Here is a 24,114-nt window from a genome sequence, read left to right as displayed (position 1 = left end):
GAATAAAAAGGTACCTCACAGAATGGAAGAAAATATTTGCAAATGACATATCTGATAAGAAATTAATATCCAGAATATAGAGAGAACGTCTAAAACTCAGCAACAAAACAACTCAATTTAAAAATAAGGACTTCAATAGACATTTCTCCAGAGAAAATATATAGATGGCCAGTGAGCACATGACAAGATACTGAACATTATTAGTCATTCACAAAATGCAAATTGAAAATGCAATGAGATAACACTACACACCTATTAGAATCGCTGAAACCAAAAAGACTGACTACACCGAGGATGTGGAGGAAATGAAACCTTCATATACGGTTGGTAGGAGGGTAAAATGGTACAACCACTTTGGAGAATAGATCAGCAGGTTCTTAACATGATAAAAATACATTTTCCATATGAGTCAGCCATTCCATTCCTTAGGTATTTACCCAAGATAAATGAAAGCATTTGTCCATACAGAGATTTGTACACAAATCTTCAAAACAGCTTTATCCATAATAGCCAGAAACTAGAGAAGTCTCGATGGCTATCAACAGGTGAAATCATAAACAAATTATGGTATATCCATAAAATGAAACATTACTCAACAGTAAGAAGGAATGAACTCTTGATACAACAATGTGGATGAATCTCAAATAATTTTGCTAAGCGCAAAAAGCCAGACCAACAAAGCATACATACTTTATGGTTTCATTTGTGTAAAATTCTAGAAAATGCAAATTAATGTACTGTGACAAAAAGCCAATCAGTGGTTCCCAGGGAACAGAAGTGAAGGAACTGAGTAAAATTTTTGGCGGTGATGGATAGGGTCAGTATCTTGATTGTGGTGATGGATTCATGGATGTATATATGTCAAATTCATACACTTCACATGCTATTTATTTTATATCAATGATACTCAACAAAGCATTTAAAGAAATTTGTAGGGTACAGCTAAAACAGTGCTTAAAAATAAATTTATATCTTCTTATGCTATAGTGGAAAATAGGACAGGTTTAAAATAAACCACCTAAGCTTCCAATTTAAGAAGCTAGAAGAAGATCAAAGTAAAACCAAATTAAGTAAGAGGAAGGAAATAATAAGCAGAAGTCAATGCAATAGAAATCAAACAAAATAGAGAAAATTAACAAAGCCGAGGTTGGTCATTTGGAAATACCTACAAAATTAGTAAGCTGCTCTGTAGATTAATCAAGAAAAAGAGTATAAGTTACTATTACCAACAATGAAACATTACTGTAACATTACTTACAGACATTTAAAAGAGAGTAAGTGCCTATCATGAACAATTTTACGCCAATAAATTTGGCAATACAAGGACACATTCCTTAAAAAATAACTTTAAAAAAAGGATCCCAGATGAAACAGAAAATATGAATAGTCCTATATTTATTAAGGAAAGTAAAGCTGTTATCAAACCTGCTCACAAAGAAAACTCCAAGTTCACATGGTTTCAGCAATGAATTCTAGCCCATATTAAGTACAGACTAATTGCAATCAGAACATCAACTTATTAGTTTACAAGGAAAAATAAAATTATTATTACAAGTAGTTTGATACTAGATAATGTCTGTCTAGACTGATGTAAAAGAGGTGTAAGTACTGGGTAAGCAATTGGAATCAAGTTCTCAAGCCTCTTTCAATTCTAAGAGTCAAATTCTAAGAACCTACAGACAGTATAGATGATGAAGACATTTCCTACCCCTGTGGCATGTCACAGGCTTTTCTGCCTTTCCCCTCTGACTTTCAGAATAACTTTAGAAAACATACCTCAGCTCAGGATCAAAACAGCTGGCTGTCCAGACTGTCCTTTCAGATTCAGCAGCTCTGCAAAAATTAGACTTGACAGTCTTTGCTCTAACATACCATGATATTAATACTGTGGAATTTATTCCAGATGTATGATGTAGCTTGCTAAACGTGATCCAACTTTAATTCCTGGTATGCTCTTTTTGAAAAGAGAGAAAATAGATTTTCAAAGCAAAGTAGTTCTTTAAGCTTAAAAAAAAATGACCTCATGAAAGAATCCGCAGACTTTTAAAAATAAGCCAAGAACTGGATGTGGTGCTGGACAATTTATCTGAGAGAGCTGTTCTCTGGAGATTAAGCTAGAAAGTGTTTGAAGTGGCAACAGAAATGGTTCAGCATTGCTCACGAAAAGGTCTTATTTTTCATCTAACAGGATTCCTTCTGGAAATGCCTCAGGCAGTGCAGTTTAAAAGAGATACTTTAAATCCAGGTGTGCAGACCTTAGATCTGGGAATACGGTTGATATAACTAAGCTACAGCCTTAATGATAATGCTGAACTTTGGTGAGTGATCTTGGATAATGATTCCTGATTTAGAGAAGCAATCTGATCTGAAACTTAATAACAATAAGAATATCTTCTTTATCACTTTGCTCTTTTTTAAAAAACAAGCTTTGATTTTTCTAATTACAAAAGGAATTCATGTTCACTAATGGAAATTTAGAATATACAAAAGAGCAAAACAAAGCAAGTACAAATCAGAACCCAACCACACAGTAGTAACTACTACTAACATTTGGAATCACAATTTTGTGGTCTTTTCATAGTATATGTTGAGAATGTTTATTTGACCATATCAATATTCTTCAACATGATTTTTCATGTCTATAAAGTAGTCCACTCATTGTATAGCTATACCATAACTAATTTGACCAACTATTGAGAGGCTATTGAAACATTTAGGTTGTTTTCAATTTGTTTATTTAAAAAAATGCTGTCATAAACATCTTTATGTAACATTTAGCACACATTCTTCATGTGTTATTTCTGTTGGATGGATTCTTAGAAATCCCTGCTTCTAAGGGTACAGACGTTTAAAAATACACATTGCCAATTTTTCTCCTGACAAGTAAGATGAATCCACAAACCCTTTTCCTATAATTCTGAAATCCAAAAAACTCTGAAATCAAAAGGATTTCTTTTAAAAAATTTTTGGCACCAAAAGTCCTCTGACAACAAAACCTGACCTGAACTGAAGTGAGGCTGTTTATAGTCCTTATTTATCCCACATAAGCGTTTGATTAAGGGATGTTGGCCTAGACTGGGAATGCTATATGATATACAATGTATGCCTCATATTACCTTTCTTTTAGCACTTCAAAGATGCCATTTTATTGTCTTCTGGCCTCCCCGCCTCCTTTTTAAAATGAGAAGTCATCCATATTATTATTGTCTTATCTTTGGCTGCTTTAAAAATTCCTCTTTATCTTTGGTTTCAGTAGTTTGACTATGACATGATGTATCTGGGTGTAGTTTTCTTTGTATTTATTCTGCTTGCAATTTGCAGTTTTTAGACATATGGGTTGATGTTTTTCACCAAATGTGGGAAAATGTCAGACATTACTAGGTCACTCCACGGCCACTTCTCTTTCTCTCTCCCCTCATTTTTTGGAATCCCAACGATAGATATATATATTAATGACAGATAGATATATATTATATATATAATATATATGTATATTATGTATATATATTAGACTTTTTGATATTGTTTCACAGGTCACTGAGTCCTCTCTTCATTTATTTTCAATCCTCTAATCCTCTATGCTTCAGTTAGGATTATTTCTATTGAACTGTCTTCAAATTTACTGGTAACATTTGTCTCAGTCTTAAAAATGCTACTGATAATCTAATAAACTTTTCATTTTAGATATAATTTTCAGCTCTAGATTTTACACTGTTTTATTTTATAGTTTCCATTTATCTGTTGAGATTTCCCCATATGTTCAATCATTCTGTTGATCTTTTCCTCTACATCCTTTAACATATTTGTACTTTCTATTTTAAAGTCCCTGACTGCCAATGCCAACATATGGCTCATGCATAGGTCTGCTTCTGTTGATGTTTTTTCTCTTAAGTTATATTTTCCTCCTTCTTCCATTGATTGTGTGATAGTTTGAGCTTTGGCTTTGTTAGAGGATTTATTTTGCTTTTGCCTTTAGTCTTGGGGCAGCCCTTAGTCAGAAAGCACAGTCCTTCTGCAGCTTCAGTGAGGTGTGTATCAATCCCCCTATTTGACAAGAATAGCCCTCAAAAATCAACACTATGTAGCTACTGAAATATCGGCTCAGTTCTTTAGTCCTCCGGATGCAACTTTCTGTCTGGTTTCTTACAGCATTGTCTGTGTATGTGCAATTCTGAAACTCATAAAAAGATTAGGAGTTCCCTTCTCATTGGCACCCTTCTTTCTGAGATTTTCCCCTCAGTTTATAGCTGCTTTGGTAGTCCTGAACTCTGACTTCTGTTTCTTCATCACACTTAGCATGCTCCTTTCTTTTTAAGCTTTTTCCCCAGTACTCTTAGGCAAACTGAGAAGAGCCCTAAGGGAAAAGCTGGTTAAATGTTGAGCTCCCCTAGTTTGCTTCCTTTCTTTAAGGTGTGTGTTTCTTACAGTTTTTGTCTGCTTCTGGTTGTTTTCTAGACAATGCTTTTTCTTATTTTGTCTAGAGCTTATAATTGTTATTGACAGAAGGGCTGTCCAATACAGCCAGGCTACCCTGCCATTACTGGAATTGGAACTCTGTATTACATTTCTTCAAATATTTTTTCTGTATTATTTTTGCCCCTACTTCTTCTAGAACTCCAATTACACATATATTTTGCTACCTGAAGTTGTTTCATAGTTCACTGATGCTTTATTCATTTCTTTTCAGTTTTTCTCTCTGGGTTTGATTTGGGACAGTTCCTACTGCTGCATAGTCAAGTTCACAAATTGTTTCTTCTGCAATGTCCATGACGCTGTTATAATCCCATCCAGTGTGTTCTTCATCTCAGACATTGCAGTTTTAATCTCTAGATGTTCTATTGGGTCATTATAACTTCCATATTTCTATTTCACATGTTAAATCTTTCCTCTAGCTTCTTGAATATATGGAATGCAATGATAATAACTGTCACAATAACTGTTTTAATGTTCTTATCTACTAATTGTATAATCTCTCTATTATATAACATAATATAATAATATAATCTATTTCTCGATCCGTTTTCAATGGACTAAGTTTTTAAAAGACTATTTTTTAAGGCAGTTTTAAGTTCACAGCAAACTTGAGAAGAAAGTACAGAGATATTACATATATCCCATGCTCCCACAGGTGTACAGCCTCCCCCACCAGAGGGGTAAATTTGTTATAACCGATGACACACTGCATTGACACATCATTATCACCCAAAGTCCATAGTTTACATTAGGGTTCACTCACGGCATTGTATATTGTATGGGTTTGGACAAATGTGTAATGACGTATATTCACCATTACAGTACCACACAGAGTACTTTCACTGCCATAAAAATCCTCTGTGTTCCATTTATTCATCCTTCCCTCCACACCCTGGCCCCTGGTAACCACTGATCTTTTTACTGTGTCCATAATTTTGTCTTTTCCAGAATGTCTTATAGTTGATTTTTTCCCTTCTTTATGACTTGTATTTTCCTGCTTTCTTGTATGCCTCGTAATTTTTTATCAAATGCCAGACATTGTGAATTTTACCTTGTTGGGTTAGATATTTTTCTAATCCTTAATATATTCTTGAATTTCATCCTGGGATGTGGTTAAAATACTTAGAAATAATGTGATCTTCTTAGGTTTTGCTTTTAAGCTTTGGTAGGTGGGATCAGAACAACAGATAGTTTAGGGCTTACTTTTCCCCTAATACTGAGGTCAAGACCTTATTTAGTACCCTCCGTGCTGCCCTGTGAATTACGAAGCTTTCCAGGCTGGTGTTATTCCTCACTCTGTGAATTTGGGGCACTGCTACTTATAATCCTTTTGGGTGCTTCTTTTTCTGGCCTTGAGGAGTTTCTTCACACAAGAGTGGATCAATACTCAACACAAAGTTGCCTTCGGCAGATCTCTGGAGCTCTCTGTGTGGCTCTCTCCTGTCTAATACTCTGTCCTGGAGTCCCAGCTCTGTCTCTTCAACTCAGAGAGACTGATAAGCTCTTCCTCAGTTTCCTCTCCTTGTACCATGGCTTGGAAACTTTCTCCTGGCAGTAATTTGGGGGCAAACCTAGGGTTTATATAATTTGTTTCTTGTCTCTCAGAGGTCACTCTCCTTCACTGCTTGAGGTCCAGTGTCTTGAGAACTGTTTAATATATTTTGTCCATTCCCCACCTCCCCTCCAAGAAACTCCAAATGCATCCTGTCAGAAATGGAAGTCCCTGTATTACCTTTCTAAAATAAATAAATAAATAAAATTCTGAATTCTGAAACATATCTGGCCAAAGGGATTTGGATAAGGGATTATGAACTTGTACAAATATGCATTCCCACTAGTAGAAGTTAAAAGTGTCTGTCTCCTCACATCCTTATCAATATAAATGCATATATATTTTTTAATGTATGACAGTTTAATGTGTATTTTTAAAAATGTTCCAGTTTTTGAATAAGTAAAAAAGTGACATCATACTACAGCTTTAACTTGTATATCTTTGATCACTAGTAAAGTTAAATACTTTTTCACATTTCATTAGACAATATAATTTTTTTAATGTCCTTTGCCTATATTTCTGTCAAAGCTTTTGTTCTACATAAAGACTGGAAACACTTTCAAGGTACTATTGTCATCCTTCAGTCTCTTGGACACAAGCCCTTTTCTGGATCAAAGGGAAGTGCACAAATGTATAGAACTTGAAGAATCTGATTGTTACAGTGCTCAGGCAGAGGTGAAGACTGGGCTGGTAATAAAGATGTGGCTGCCTATCCATTTTCCACAAACACAATCAATGGATCATATTAATACTTTTTTTAAAAAGGATTTTTAAATCCTATTCTCTCTAAAAATACAAACGAAACTCTGCCAGAGTCTTACAGGCTATTCAGGATGTGGCCCTGCCTCGCTCTTCATTTCATTCCTTGTCATAGTCCCCTTCAGCCATTATGTTCTAACCACTGATCTTTTTTCAGCTTCGTGAACAGGTCATCTCCCTCCTCAGTTGCTTTGTGCTTGTTGTTCTCTCTTGCCTGTAATGTTCTTTTTCAGGCTGGCACCTTTTTATCTTTCAGGTCTTAGCTTAAGCATCTTCTCTGCAGATAGATATTCCCTGACCACCCAATTCAAAGTAGGTTTCCCCTCATGTTCTTCTTCCCATAACATTCTATTCTTTCCCATCACAGCATTTATATACCAATCACAATTTGAAATTACATACTTGATATATTGTTTGTTTAATTATTGTCTATCTCTCTTACTAGATGGTAAGCTACACGATGGTGGGAACTATGTTTTCTTTGTTCACCAGTGTATACTTAGTACCAAGAATAGTGCTTGGACCAAACCAGGCATACAGTAAATATTGGCTACAGTAATAAATCGCTTAGTACTAGAGTATAACAAGATTACTGGAAAATGGGTAAAAGTCTCAAAAACATTTTTTTAATAGGAACATTCATCACTTCTTGTACTTCTGAGATATATTAATCTTTATTTAATCTGTAAATTTAATTTAGAATTTAGAATCTTCTAAGAAATGTTGCTATAAACCAAAAACTGAAATCTCATTTTTTAGCATTTAGTTTCAATCTAACGTATTTACAACTGGGAGCTAATATTCTTTTAAAATGTACAAATGAAAACAGGGCATTAATACCCATGTTCCTATTTCATTCAATAGCATGTAAACCAAATATCCAATTTATGGTGGGAACCCCAAATAAATAAGCAATGTACAATGGTTAATAGAAAATCATGACCGGTGAGCATAAATAAATGTGACTTACTAAACAATTACTTGGAAGTTGTAAATACTTCCCTCTGATGTTATTTATAAATTTACCCTGAAAAACAAAACATTTTCTTAGACAACTTTAAAAATGAAGAAATAAAACCACTCCAAGTACCAGGGAAAATATCAACTTATTTAATTATCTCCCTTTGTGATTATTAAAGGATGAGTAGGCCTATGTGTTTATCTCTACTGCCCTTCTTCCTTGGATAGTTACCTCATTGAAGAAACAAAAAAACTCTAATATAAGGGATGGTTTATCCAAATCTGAAAAGATACTGAGCAATACATTATAAAATTCTTTCAAATGAGTCTCTAAATGCTCTTGTTTTTTAAAATTTTAAAAGGAATAACAACTTGAATGTTTCTGGTACATAAATAATGCATTAGTTTATTACCAGCTCTCAAGAACTCTAAGCCCTGTTAATAATATAATAACGTTAAAACTGAAATCCAGTAAACCTTCAATTATGTTTCTTTGAATTTATATCAAGTCACCTGTTGACCAATATTTATTTTTAAAATGAATAGCAAGTTAATGTCTTCCAATGCTAATCAGTACCAATGAAGATGGTTATTTGCTATTATAAATTTAATAAAGGAATAATCAAAGAAAATTATATATTGTATTATACTATATTATATTGTATTATATTATATTATGTTGGAACATTAAATATAATAGAATAATAAGTTCTTCAGCTAAAATTAGTTATTCCAATGTATTTCATCTGTGGGTAATATGTGGAGAAAGCAAACCAGAGAATCATAGAGACTTGCAAGGACTATTCTGTGAACCTACATTTCTGATTGAGCTGCTATAAGCTTGAGTGGGGGGAGAGGAGATAAGGAAAGAATGAAATTTGAGTCATTTTTTTTCTATCTGTAAAAAAGAGAAAAGTGCTTATTCCTTAGGAAAGCAAGCTTTCTAGGGAAATACCTTTCATCACATCTGTGCAAATCTGTTGGAAGACAACTGCTATGTCAGTTACTAGTTATATATATTGACCAGTTGTGAAAAACAGAAATGAGATAAGGAGTGGCAAGAAGAAAGACTTTATCCACCAAAACCATAGTTTTGAGGGTAACTGTTGCATCCTGTTGAATTGGAATCAGAAATTGAATAACTAAAAATCAATTATCACAAGTCTTGGAAAAGGATGAAATAAAAAACTATTTGATAGAAAGCTCACATTACGAAAGTAGTGAGAAGCTTCAAATGCATTTAGTACCCTCTGGGGGGTAGAGAGCAACAGGCGAGAGCTGACCGGCAGTCTCAGACTGACTTCAGAGTAACCGGGGCCCTCACCATTGTTGGCCTCCTGCACTGGCTAGGAACTTAACCAGGGCTAATATACTTTCAAAGGAAATTAAAAGAGCAAAGTAGAACTTTTGTGACATAAAGCATAATAAAAGCCATCATTTTAATTTTTTTTTTTTTTTGTAATTAAAAATGTGACTGGCTCACACAATGGTAAGAAATTTTAATTAGCACAGCCAGTACAGTATGGCTATAGTTTAGAAATCAGCTTTAACCGGTTTCAATACAGCCAGAATGCTAAGAATAGAACAGGCTGAAGGCAGGAAACTGGGAGTGAAAATGGTCTTACACTACTGGTGGTAATGTAAATTGGTACAGCTGCTATGGAAAACAGTATGGAGGTTCCTCAAAAAATTAAGAATAGAATTACCATATGACCCAGTAATCCCTCTCCAAAAAATCTGAAAACATTTGTCCGTAAAGATATATGTACCTGATGTCCAATGCAGCATTATTTAGGTGGCCAAGACATGGAAATAACCAAAGTGACCTTCAATAGATGACTGGATAAATAAGATGTGGTATATATGCACAGTGGCATACTACTCTGCCACAAGATGAAATACTGCCATTTGAGACAACTTGGATGGATCTTGAGATTATTATGCTAAGCAAAATAAGTCAGACAGAAAAAGTCAAGAACTATATGACTTAACTCAAGTGGGATATAAAACTGAAAGCAACAAAGGAACAAGACAAACAAACAAAAACTCATAGACAGACAACAGTTTAGTGGTTACCAGAGGGTAAGAGGGGAGGGAGGGTGGTACCGGGTTTCCCCGAAAATAAGACACAACTGGACCATCAGCGCTAACACGTTTTTTGGAGCAAAAATTAATATAAGACCCAGTCTTATTTTATTATAATAAAAGACTGGGTCTTATTAATATAATATCAGACTGGGTCTTATATTAATTTTTGCTCCAAAAGACATTATAGAGCTGATGGTCCAGCTACGTCTTATTTTCGAAGAAACACAGTAGAAAGGGGAAAAGGAGGTCAAATATATGGCAATGGAAGGAGAGCTGATGCTGGGTTGTAAACACACAATGCAATATATAAATGATGTATTTATAGAAATGTATACTTGTAACCTATAATTTTACTAACCAATGTCACCCCAATAAATTTAATTAAAAAAATAAAAAGAAAGAAAATGGTCTTACAAACTTGAGTTCAAATATTGCCCCTCCCTCTCTGAACTACATATAGTTCCTTCAGCTGTAAAATAAGGACTATATCATCCTCATAAAGTTGTGAAAATTAACATAAACACATCTCAAGCATATATTTGATGTTTCTTTCTTTCTTGTGTTACCAATCTACTAGATCTTTTTATAATACCTTAGTAAGAAAAACAAGGGAGACAGACAGCTAGAGGAAATTTTAAGAAATCCAAAATCATTCTCATTCTAGCTTGCTTCATTATTAAAAAGCATCAAAAAGAGGTTTTCGAGATCTAATCAATAATCTTATTGGAGTTTCCTAAAGAATGAAAAAGTTGAATCACTTCTTCTGCCCTGTTGAATGGGATAGTCTCAGAATAAAGCTGCCTTTGACATCCAGATTCACTTTAAAATAATTTCCCTTTCTATATGCTCTGAGATAAGGCAGGAGAAAAGACAATGAAATAGGTTATTGTCTTTCTTCATTGTATGAGGTGTGGGAATGAAGAAACAAGGCAACTAATGTCCTATAAATGGCTTCAAAATTCAATTACTAATTTATGAAGAAATTCTTAGCAAATCATGGAATAGAAGGGAACTTCCTAAACATGATATAAAGGTTACACACAAAAAGCCTACAGTTAACATTATACTTAATGATGAAAAATTGAATACTTTCCCCTAAGATCTGTAAGAAGGAAAGGATATCTATTCTCACCATTCCTATTCAACACTGGATTGAAAGCCAATGCAATAAGGGAAGAAAAAGAAATAAAAGGCATACAATTGGAAAACAAGAAATAAAGTTCATTATTTGCACATGGTATTATTGTCTATGTAGAAAATACCAAAGAATTAATACAAAAACGTATTAATATTAATAAGTAAGCTTAGTAAAGTCATTTGTTATTGAATACAAGGTCAATATACAAAAATATATTTCTATATTTCAGCAATAGAAATTGAAATATAAGACAGTAAAATACATAATAGCATCAAAAGTCATTATACATTTAGAAATAAATCTTGTAAAATATGTACAAGATGTATATGCCAAAAATGACAAAACACTGATGAAATAAATCAGAGATCTAAATAAATTGGGAGATACACCATGTTAATGAGTTGGAAGACTCAATACTGTTAAGATGTCAACTCTCCCCAAATTGATCTATATATTCAACACAATCCCAATTAAATCCCAGCATGATGTTTTTGTAGAAATTGACAAGCTGATTTTACATGGAAAAGCAAAGGAAGGAGAATAGCCAAATGTTAGAAAGAAGAACAAAATTGGAGGATCACATTACCTGATCCAGATTTACTATAAAGCTACAGTATTAGAGATAAGATAGACATATAGCTAATGGAATAAAATAGAAAGTCTAGAATCTAGTCAATTGATTTTCAATTAAGGTACAAATGCAATTCAATGGATATCCACATGCAAAAGAATGAACCTCAGTCCTTATGTCACACCCGATTAAAAATTAACTCAAAAAGGATCAGTGGTTGCCAGGAGTTGAGGATATGGGGAGAGGTTGACTACAAAGAGATATGGGGAACTTTTGAGGCGGTGGGTAATAATACTGCTCTATATATCTTGATTGTATAGGTGGTCGCCAAAATTCACAGAAGGTGAATTTTACTGTTTGTAAATTGTGTATTAAAATACATAATTACATATATAATATGTAATTGCCTATTTTAGCCTCTCAGAATTATCTAGGAAAAAAGGGAAAAAAATCTAATTGGTACTATCTAGGCCATAATATGTATATAATCACAAGTTGTTTATGCATAGGATATAACTGAAAGAGAAAAAAACTCAAGTGCCCTAAGATGTAATGCTTTAGGTATCTATATAAATAAAGGTTCCCCATCTGCATTTGGCTTCATCTTGGAAAGATGCTGGGAATCACAGGACCGATCTTTCCTATCCTAAATGCAAACAAGAAAGTGTTTTAGATGTATAGTTAACAAAATTTTCAATCTGGAAACTATATTGAACATCTTGACCTTTATGTCCTGCAGACTTCATTAACTCCAACAATAAATTCTCCTTTTTGATGTTTGTGCTCATCTTAAACAAAGCTCCAATATGTCCTCTGCATCCCAATTCCTACCATTCTAGACCAAGTTACCACTTCCCTCCTCTAAATTACTTCAATATTCTTGGTCTCCCTGTATCATTCATGCTTTCCTTTCAATCTGTTTTCTGCAGTGTTCTTTTAAAAATACTGGTCAAAAAAACACAAAAACCTATTCTGATCAGATCATATCATTCCTTCCTTAAAACCCTTTAATATCTTCCTTTTTTTTTTTTTAGCACAAACATAAAATTAATTAATGTGGTTTCTGTTTACCCCACTAGCCTCATCTCATAACCACGCTCTTTCACTCTCTAGATCCAATCATGCTCAATGTCTAGTTGCACGCTTTTTCCTGCTTCACAGTAGAGATGCTGTATGTTTCTTTTGTGTATCGTTCCCTCTGCCTGGAATCCTCCTCCTCCTGCCTACCCTTACACCTAAACCTGTCTAGCTTACTTCTTTTTTTTCCTTCAGGGTCAGCTAACATGGCATTTTGAGGAAGCCTTCCGTGACCTCCCATGACTAGATCAGATCTATTCATTATCTCCTCTTACAGCACAGTTCATCGCTAAGTAGAATAAAAAAAATTTGGTCTTTGTCCCTGGTTCCTGTCACATAACTCCTAAAACTCTTGGAGTCTCCTGAATAATAAGAGTGTCTTTTGTATGCTAATTAGATGATGGGTGCCTGGGGACCCCTAGAGAGCTTCAGAAGGGGCAGCTGGTCACCAGAAAGATCAAGCCATGTTTTAAAGGGTTAATTATTTTAATTCTACCATCCTTTGCCCCCTCCCAAACCTTCTGGGAAGGGGAGAGGGGCTAGAGATTGAGTTAATCACCAATGGCCAATGACTTAATCAATCATGACCACATAATGAAACTTCTAAAAACCCCTAAAAGAGGTTCAAGAAGCTCCCCAGCTCATAAAGACACTGATGTGCTGGGCAGGCGGCACGCTGGGAGAGGGAACAGGGGCTCTGCACACCTGTCTCCTCCCTACCTCGCCATGTGCATTGCTTCCATTGGGCTCTTCCTGAGTTGTAGCCTTTATAATAAACAGGTAAATGTAAAGTATCTGCCTAAGTTCTATGAGCCATTCTAGTGAATTATCAAACCTGGTTGGGGAGTGGGGTGTCACGGGGACTCCTGAATTGGGCAAGTTAGACAAGAGTGCGGGTAACCGGGGTACCCCGTCCGGGACTGGTGTCAAAGTGAGGGCAGTCTTATGGGAATGAAGCCAATGTCAGAAATGAATTGAATTGTTGGACACGCAGTCCAGAGAACTGACAGGACTGGTGTCAGAAAGAACTTGAGAACACTTATTCAAAATGTCTTCCTAAGTTCATTGGTTGTCAACTCTACAAGTCAAATGTCTTGCCTACTATTATATCGCCAGCACTTAGCACAGTGCCAGGCACACAGTTCCATATATATTGGGAGAACATATAAATGAATGCCTACCCCTGGAGTATAGAAATTCCAAACTGTTACCTGGGAGACACTAGGTAAGGGGGTTTTGCCTGCTTAAGAAGAAAAAAGAAAGGCTGTAAAATGAACAAAAATTGTTTCCAGTCCGTTAGTCAGACTCCAAAGGCAATGAAAATGTCTCAAATGAACACTGCTGCATCAAGGTCTTTGAAGAAAGTTACCCCACTGAGAAAACCATGCACAGAACACACGTGTATGTACCTTGTCCATCATCCCTACGTAAAAGTGAGAACTCTTCAGCACATACGAGCATAGGTACTCATTAGTACTGCAGCATTTGTACTGGCTGACCTCTAACTTTGTCAAAGGATCTTAAGGTAGGCTCATGTGTGTACATCTCTATTCAACTAGATCTTAAGCTTTTTCAGGGCAGAAAAAGCCTTCTGTTGCTCTCAAATCCCCGTTTTTCAGTGCTGGACAGAGCAGAGAAGCTCTCCTCTAAATGGGACTGAACAGATGTCATGTACTGGATACCCATCAGGTAAATTTGCTGAAGGCTATAGGAACTGAAAAAAATGAGCAGGGCCTACAAAACATGGGTAAGAAAAGACCATCTCCACCTTGACATGAAAACAAGTCTTACCTGTGATGGGATTATCCTTCCTTTTTTAAGTTCAGATGAATTTTCGCTTAGTTTTCCTACTTTGTTACTTGAGCTGCATTTGTAGCATGTCCATCTCGTTTGCCCCTCAATTTCTATGGTGCACTCTTTGTTTTGCAGACAGAATGAGTGATATAAATGGCCGCAGCTGCAAAGTGAAGGCAACCAATTTGCACTTTTCACTACCATAAAATCCATAAACATAAGCTATGTTAGAGTGTGTTTATAAGTGATAAAGATTTCTCATAAGCTGGAATGCACTGCTGGTTGTATAGGTTAAGAAACAACACAGGGAATATACTTGTTGTTGTCCTCTCTTTGTAAAAATCCAGACTCACATACTTGTACACTGAAGCTGTGAGTAGGAACAGAAGAAGTTCTCTGACTACAAATCACCTGGGGGATGAGTTGAACGTCTGTTCATTTCTCAAACTATGAAATATTTTTAGACATTTTGAAAAAAAGTTAATTGGGAAAATCAAAATTATTGATATTGATAATAAGCTTGACAACAACATGAGTGGTCTGCTTCATAAAATTCAAGGTGCAAGAGTTGTGATTCGATAAAGCATTTACAAAAATGTCAGTGGTATAGTAAATTCTTACGTGATTCTTATGAAGAAATTCCCTACTGGTTACACTGAGTTGCCAAATGAGCCTCCCAGAAGTGAGTGCTCAGTATAACTTTCAGTCGTCTTTGCTGATTCCCCCTCATTTCTCCACCCTGAAATACTAGTTGCCGCAGAAGTCAATCCTTTTCTCTTCTGTAGTCTTTACAGTCTTTCTCTACTCTCTTTCTGTATATAACTTGTCTCTTCTAGAGTTTTTCTCCTCTGTATTCTTCTCTTATACAGCTACCCTCGCTCCTTTAGTAATTCCTTCCAGTTCCATAGCTTTAAAATACCACCGACAAGCTGATGACTGCCAACATTTTACCTTCAGCCTACACTTCTCTCCTAAAACCCATCTATCGGTCTCCTCAAGAACTCCATTTTGGATATCTAACAGACATCTTAAATTTAACATATCCAAAACCATATTCTTGATTTCACCCCACTCCACTCTCACTGCGTACTCTCAGCCAAACTTCCACACCTTAACAAATGGCAACACACTCTTCCAGTTTCTCAGGACAAAAACTTTGGCGTCATCCTTGACCATTCTCTTTCTTTCGCACCTCACATCCAATCTGTAACAGATCTTATCAGCTCTAGCTTCAGAATAGATCCAGAATCCTACCATTTTTTACTTCATCGTTATCACCTTGGGCCATCTCTCACTTGGATTGCTGCAACAGCCTAACTGGTCATTCTGCTTTCACCCTTGACTTTCTATAGTCCATTCTCAACAGTGGTCAAAGTGATCCTTAAGACACAGGTCAGATCATGTCAACCCTATCCTCAAAACCATCCAATGGTTTCTCATCTCAGAGTAAAAGTTAAAGTCTTTATAATGACCCACTTCCTACATGACGTGGCCTTTGCTCTTTCTCTAAAGTCATCTCTTACCATTTTTCCTTTCCTTCACTCTTCGAGAAGTTTGGCTACAGAGTTTATCTTACATTGCCCCTACCTATTCTAGGTGGGCTGTCTTTGATCCTGAGATCAAACCTGTCACTTTTATACTAGATTTCTTCTCTCTTTGCACTGTGCTTTAAATATCATTTAAATGCTGATGCTTTCTAAATTTATATTTCTAAGACAGGTCTCTAGGTTTCTTACTAGAATAACTGTCTACCTGACATCCCTACTTGGATGTCTAATAGTCATCTCAAACCTAACATCTCCAAGACAAAATTCTTGATTTTCCCAGGTCCTCACACCTGTTCTTCTTCATCTTAGACAATGGTAGCCGTCCATCCAGTTGCTCAGGCAACTCACACTCCGTATCTAATACATTTGCAAGTTAGCTCTACCCTTAAAATATATTCTGAACGTTCACGCCTACCTCTCTCATTCTGCTGAAATGTCACTTCCTTAGAGATGTTTTTCTTTATCATGGTGTCTTAAAATAGGCCTCTCACCCCGAACTCTTCATCCTTCCATCCCCTTACCTGTGCTGTATTTTTCCTCCTAGGTCTTATTACTCTGTACTTATTGCCCGACCATCCTAATACCTATTTCTCCCGACTCCCAGGAAGAATGTAAGGTCTATAAGGGCAGGAACATTGCCTTGTTTTGTTCACTGCTAGAGTGATTGACTGGGGCTGTGTATCCACCCGTATTCCTGCCTGGTAATACACATACATGACACATATAACATTTCCTTCTCTTACCTAAAGACAATAATTTCGTCAGCCATTTCTTGGCGTCTCTTGTACTGCTGCAAACATATAGAGCAGTAATCCTGCTTGGGATTCAGTCCTCTGGTGACTGAAGCTCTCAGGTTACACAATGACCAGTGGAGATCTTGGTTTAGGAGGCTAGTAGTTGTTTCCAGCAGGGTCTGGGAAAGATCCAAACCAAAAAAACAAACAAATTGGTTTATAAAGTGAAAGAGACAAAGGAGATGAATAAGGAATATCAGTTGTTTAGTTCTCAACCACAAACAATTGAAACTGGAATACACTACAAAGGCATAAAATTAATCAAATATCAAAAACCCCATAAGTGGTTAACTTTAATGTGCAGAGTAATGACAAGTGCAGACATTAAGATTCTCAAAATAATTATTAAAAGGCTGTTACTGGTTTCTACTGAGAAATAAGTTTATAGCTTAATTCATTTTGAATGACTAGAGAAACCCACATCTCTTTATTTATTACATGTATAAAATAAATTTTTTTCTGAGTGGCTTGAAGTGCTGTAACAAATAACAAAAATATCCCTGATTTTTTTTTTAATAGAAACTGCATCCATGGCAATATTTCAAATAACCTTTCAGTGGCAAAGCTAACAGCCATTACTCAGTTTTCATCTCCCTTGAGCCAGAGAGATCACATTTTTCTGATCAGCACTTAGTCATTTGAATCTGCAAGACTGTGACATCTGTCATTAAGTCACATAAAGACATTTTTGCAGCCCTACATTAAGTCCTTTTAAGGCTCTATGTGCTTATAAAGCATTGTTTTGTTTTCAAACTATATCTAATTCGCAACACTCATATATATCATTTAGATGTACAGTTGGGTTCTTTTCCGTCAGTCTGAAAGGGGAAAGATATACTAACCGTCCTCCTTGCTACATAGCCTAGTCCATTAGCTTTATCTGTAATGCAGAACTTTTAGTTCTAATGGTACATCTATTAGAACTAAATGTAATTCTTTCCAATCAACCCCATCTTTTCCTCCTCTTCAGAAGTTCACAAAAAATTTCTGCCCTGCACTCAGCTTTCCTTCTGCCAACATGCAGTGTGTGCCTGCAGGGGCCCTGGCTTCCCTGGGCTATGCTTAGCAAAACTGCAGTTCCTACAATACCCTAAGAAAAGCTCTGCCACCCAAATGTTTCTTCTTTTTCATTTTCTTCTCTGATTATTGGAAAAGCAGACATCATATCTAACATGCCCACATAGCACTTTTCCTAGGTGGGTTCGTGAGTCACTTTGAAGTACAGTAAGAAAACATTTTGTACACCAGGCTGGCTCCTACTGAGAATTAAAGCTACAGGCAGTTTTGAGTTAGGAGAAGGAAGACTAATGACCATTTTTGGTTAGTGGCAATCATCTGCTTCAGGATGTTTAAAAGAACACTCTTAATTTTATTTTGCAGTTTTCTATATTCTTGCTGACGCTTCCTTTTCATGGGTTGTATGTTTGCATTCAATTATTTTTCCAGACAGTTTCTCACTCATATTTTTTATTTCAAAAAAAAGATGTTTGTCCCTCTGCCAATGAATCAAAACAAAATGAATCCAAATTTGGTGCATTTCCACATTTTAGAATGTGTGTATAAAAAATTATGTATTAATCAATTAAGGTCAATCTACCAAACCGCTACTAAATAGATGGTAATTTGAAAAGAAAAAGCACAGATGCAAAGAAAAAAGAAATTGCTTCTTTTTACCTTAGGACAGGCTTAAAAATATAAAGTAGCTTACCTGTTCATAGTTAAAGGTATCCAACATTCCCAGAATCAGTCCCTGGATTTCTCCAAGTTTTCCTTTGCCATAAACTGGATCCTAATTTGAAAAAAGTTGCAAAAAATTATAATGCTGTTCTTAGCATTTTAAAATTATTTTAAAATATAACTTATCTGAAAGGGCCAAATATTCAAGTATTTTTTTAGTCACAATATATTTATTCGTCCATGAAGCTCCCAGTGGAAATGCACATCGGTCTCCCTCTGGCCATCACAAATATTTTGGAAAAATAAAATTAAAATGATCCAAGCCTCTTGCTTAATAATCTTCTCTGCAAGTCTAATTAATTTCACTCTGATTTCGTTTCTGAAAGAATTTCCTCCCTCTCCTACATATTAAAGACCAGCTCTTCCACATGGAGCTCTTATTTAGCTGCTACTTTAAAACCAATGTACTCAGGAGTACCCAGAATCTGTCTAGTAACTCCTGCGACCAACATTTGGCCACCTCCTGGCCTAAACCAACTAAATTACTCTAGTTTAGGAGAAAGACTTCAGTTTAGGAGATGAATTTATGAATCCAAGGAGCAGCTTTCAGTTTTTCGAAGCTTTTCTCAATGAAGTCACTACTGATAAACACCAGATACCCAATCTTCCCTCCAGTGCGTCTCATAAGAGGTTTGCCAAGTAATTTGTGTATTATATACAATTTGGAAAACATTAACGTGTACAAAAATAAAACAACAAAAAAATGAAATCCATCCACCCAGAGATAAACACTTTTGATGTATATTCTTTCAGTTTTGTTTCTGGGGAAGGAGAGAAAGAGCAAGAAAAAGGGTTGTATTTATTAGTGTACAAAATTTGAGTGTTTCACGTTACTACTTTTATGCCTTTTTTACTTAATAGTATATTGTGAGCAGTTTCCCATATCATCAAATATTTTGCAATAGCTACAGGGTATGAATTATGTGAAAATACTATTTATTGTGTTATTCAACCATTCTCTGTTGTTAGACATTCAAGTTTCCCTGCCCACCCCCCACACCCAAATCCCACCATTATCAAATGCCAGTGGCTGCAAATTTTGGTCTGGATCTCTTTCTTTAGAGATGTCTAGAAAGGAAATTACAGTCTCAAAGAGCTCTTTTATGGGTACTCATACACACTGCCTAATTGCTCTTCCAAAATGTTGTATTATGCAATTTTTATCTCCATCAGCACATTTGTGTGCTCATTTTGCCGCACCTTTGGCTAGGCTAGGAATGATAATACAAGTTTCTGCTAATAAATGAGTATATCAAATCTATTACTTCACTTTAATATGAGGTTACATATGATATAAATGACTCTTCCATGCTAAACAGGGGAATCAACCAAACAGTAATGATAAAAGTAGCTGCTATTTACTAAGTGGGTAGCATATACCAAGTACAGTGCTAAGTACTTACTACAGACATATCACTAAATCCCTTCCAGAACATTTATAAATAAAGAAATACAGGCTCAGAGAGGTTAAGTAAAATTCTCTAAGATCACAAAACTATTAAGCAGATAAGCTGGGATTTGAATAGGTACTTCAGAAACCATGTTTTTAATTAACACACTATATTGGTTTCCCAAGTATGGATATACATAAACTAATAAACTCAATAACAAACTAATGCTTGCTGGATAACATGGGTAACTGATGTGGATAACCACATGATAAACTAATGTTTGCTGGAAAATATGGATAACATTTCTAGTTACTTCTTAGGGAGTAGGGGTTCTTAAAACCTTGGTGCCGTAAGAATAACTGAGTTCAGATGTTAAGAAAGAAAAGAGACAAAAGCAGAAGCATTTTTTCTCAGTCTCTTGAGATCTTGTTTCCAGGCATATCCTCTGTTTGGCTCAAATAAACTCTTCTTTAAAAAAAAAAAAAAAGGAAAGATAAAAGATAAAAACAGTAAAGCAGGAAAAACTTAGAAGAGAGGTTCAGATGTGTGAGAAGAAACTGCCTTCCTGCTCTAACACAACAGTCTTAGGATTTCCTTCTTCTTCTCTTCTAGGCTCCAATGATGGCTCTTGAAGATGGGGTGGGTGCAATTTCTAACTAAGATCAGTTTTCAGTGCTAGAGCAGCGCAAGATTGTCTGCCTGAAGTTCCCGGTCCCTCGTGCTGAAGTTATGCTGAAGAAATCGAAGGTAGACAATAACTATTCTTACGTATCTGTGTACTAATTAACAAGTTCATAAGTTTGGGCTTGAACAGGCCACTTAAGCTTAGCGAGGAAGTTTTCTGTTTCACAGCTAGAGACTGTATCACTAAGCTAAAGAAACCTGTCAAACATATGCAGATCGTTTACAAAAGGCAAGTCTATAGCTATCTCAGACTCTTTACTAGAAAAACAACCCAGGCCATACATACACCCACCAGACAAATTTTTCTTTTAATTTTATTTGCATAAAAATAGACCCATGTTAATGCTTCTGAACTTACTCTCAATTACACTTTTGGTCAAGCTCTTAATAAATACTTATTTTTCAAAGTATCCATAGATATAATGTAATGCCTTATTATAAAAAACCTATTATAATATCTATTAGGTTGATGCAAAAGTACTTCCGGTTTTCGCAATTATTTTCAACCTTTTACACTGCAATTACTTTTGCAGCAACCTAATACTACAGTACGTACATTTAATACACTAATATTGCTCTAGCATAGAAAAGCTCTGTCATTTGTTTATGACAAGGGTGGTTTGGAGAATAAGGAGGTTTTTAAAAGGGTAAATTCTGGTAAAAAGAAGAAATCTTTATAGGTCATGTCCATATTTATATCAGTACATTTCACTTTAATATGCATAATTTAAAGGCAAAATCATGAAAATTACCTCATGCTGGGACAACACATAAATTATAGAATGCAAAAGAGAGCTCAAGGCTTCTAGCACAGCATGTACACAATCCACTAGGTTTTCAAATTATTTTCCAAAGATGTCAGCTAGATTCTTCGGGCAATGAATAACTACTGAGGTTTTTCTTTAACTTTTTTGTAAACTAGAAGGGTAAACTTGGGTACTTCACCTCAACTTGTTTTTCTTTTTTTTAAAGCTCATTAGAAAAAGATGCAGTGACCACGTTTTTCTCTACTGCTTTTTAGTACCTATTGTATCATGCATGTGGTTTGTTATAAAATTAAAATCTTTATTAATCAAGCATTAGTTTAAAATGTGAATAATGCCTTCAACAGGTTAGCATATAAATCATTTGTTTGCTTTAACTCCATCAGTAAGACAGCCATAAATAGCTTCTCAGAAGCCAAGGATTCCTTTTGCCATAGAGGGAAGATATAAAAGCAAGCAGTGAAGACAGAGTGTATGTAACACAAACATGATCCCTTAGAAACACTAACTTATCATCTAATGTTCCTGAAAGAAACTTGTACAATTCAGATACCAGGCATCAGTTTGAATAGCCATTTAGAGGTCAGGAAGATCTTTGAGAACCTTTTCACACGTAAACATCTCCTGTGAAAAAAACTAAATATCTGAGCAACGGTGCATCTAAATAACTGTCACTCCCTATGTCTCCCCAGGGGACCTGATAAACTGAGGTGGATATGAAAACTACCATGGCTGGTATTAGGTACAGAAGTAAAGGGCTAACTTTCCAAGTTAGAAGATCTAGGCTAATGTTCCAGCTGTGCTCACTTAATACATGACTAAGGCAAGTTATTTAACCTTTCTGAGAGGCACTTTCCTCATGAGAAACAGGAGGACACCGCTACTTCCCCAGCTTAATGTATGCAGAGATCAAAGGAGATAAAGTGCTTTATAAACCGTTGAGAACTATTCAGGACATTAGGTGACTGACCCAACTACTATTAACTGAGTAGATACTATATCCCATGCACTGCCCTGGGACAGGAAATAGTCTAGTGGGGAAGATTTAAAATGGGTTAAACACTGGAACTGATTAGAAAAATGATGATGAGGGGGATTAAAAAAATAAAAACACCTAGGTACATAAAAATCCCTGGTTGGAGCACTTGATAACTTAAACGGACTGGGACAATTCCTTGAAAGACACAATCCGCCAAAACTCACACAAAAAGAAATAGATAATGTAAATAGACCTGTATCTCTTAAAATTGAATCAGTTAAGTACTAACCTTCCAAAAGAGAAGGCCCCAGACCCAGAAGGTTTCACTGGTTTATTCTACCAATATTTAAAGAAGAAATCACACAAATACTCTACCATCTGTTCCAAAAACAGAAGCAGAGGGAACATTTCTGTACTCATTCTATGAGGCCAGCGTTATCCTAATACCAAAGCAGACAAGACAACCTCAATTGAAATGCCAGTGCACAAATTTATGGATACAGATAAAATGATTCTAAAGTTTATGTGGAAAGACAAAAGACCCCAAATAGCCAACACAATACTGAAGAATGACAAAGTCAGAGAACACTACCCGACTTCAAAACTTATTATAGCTACAATAATCAATATAGTGTGGCACTGGTGAAAGACTTAGACAAATAGATCAATGAAAAAGAACAGAACGCCCAGAAATAGACCCCCTTAAGTACATTCAACTGAGCAAAGGCAATTCAATGGAGAAAGGGATAGTCCTTTCAATGAATGGTGCTGGAATAACTGGACATCACATGCAGAATAATGACATGAAACTTTTCACAAATATTAACTCAAAACAGATCATAGACCTAAATGTAAAATGCAAAACTATAAAACTTCTAGAAGATAACATGGCAAAAATTCTAGATGACCTTGGGCCTGGTGATGAGTTTTTAGATACAACACCAAAAGCACAATCCATGAAAGAAAAAATTGAAAAGATGGACTTCATTACAATTGTAAAACTTTTGCTTTGTGAAAGACAGTTGAAAGAGTGAAAAGACAAACCACAGACTGGAAGAAAATATTTGCAAAGCACATATCTGATAAAGGACTTGTATAAAAAATATACAAAGAACTCTTAAAACTCAACAACAACAACAAACAACCCAACTAAAAAGCAGACAAAAAGAACTAAATAGACACCTCACCAATGGAGATATACAGATGGCAAATGAGCACATGAAAAGATGCTCATTGTCATTATTCATCAGGGTTGTGCTAATTAAAACAATGAGATACTACACACCTATTAGAATGGTTAAAATCCAAAACACTGAAATTATTGAGACTTGTTTTATAACCCAGAATATGGTCTATCTTGGTAAATGTTCCATATACACTTGAGAACAATGCGTATTCTGCGGCTATAATTGATTTATAAACATCAACTAAGTCAAAGTGGTTAAAAGTGTTCAGCAGAAATCTGCTGTTGTCCTTATTTTTGATCCTTTGTGTCTTTTTTCTCCGGCTACTTTTAGGCTTTTTTGTTAATCATTGATTTTGAGCAACTATAATGTGCCTTGTAGTTTTTATGTTTTTCGAGTTTGGGGTTATTTATCTGTGTGCTAACAATTCTCAATAAATTTGGAAACTTTTCAGTCAATATTTCTTCAAATGCTTTTTTCTGCTCGGACCCCCTTTTCAGGACTCCAAGTACATATATTTTGGACCACTTGAAAGTGTCTCACAGCTGACTGTTCCAGAGTTGATGCTCTGGTTCATCTTTTTCTGATTCACTTTATAGTGTTTCATTTTGGATCGTCTGTA

General features: G+C 35.5%; 1 protein-coding gene across 4 annotated transcripts in view; it reads right to left on the bottom strand.

Annotated features, from left to right (window-relative positions):
* The window catches only part of VPS8 (VPS8 subunit of CORVET complex), a 233,582-nt gene that overhangs the window by 43,479 nt on the left and 165,989 nt on the right, over positions 1 to 24,114 (bottom strand). For all 4 annotated transcript variants that reach the window (XM_019735832.3, XM_074328957.2, XM_074328952.2 and 1 more), the window contains exons 42-44: positions 18,462 to 18,542; positions 16,703 to 16,872; positions 14,410 to 14,575 (exon numbers count right to left, since the gene is read on the bottom strand). In XM_019735832.3, the coding sequence (XP_019591391.3) occupies positions 14,410 to 14,575; positions 16,703 to 16,872; positions 18,462 to 18,542 (417 nt within the window). The remainder of the gene's footprint in view (positions 1 to 14,409; positions 14,576 to 16,702; positions 16,873 to 18,461; positions 18,543 to 24,114) is intronic.

Source organism: Rhinolophus sinicus, chromosome 17 (genome assembly GCF_057876585.1).
Source record: "Rhinolophus sinicus isolate RSI-liver-muscle chromosome 17, RSI-T2T, whole genome shotgun sequence".
In the NCBI taxonomy this organism is placed as follows: Eukaryota; Metazoa; Chordata; class Mammalia; order Chiroptera; family Rhinolophidae; genus Rhinolophus; species Rhinolophus sinicus.
Note: the sequence above shows the minus strand (reverse complement) of the source record. Positions and strands in the feature narration are given on the sequence as shown.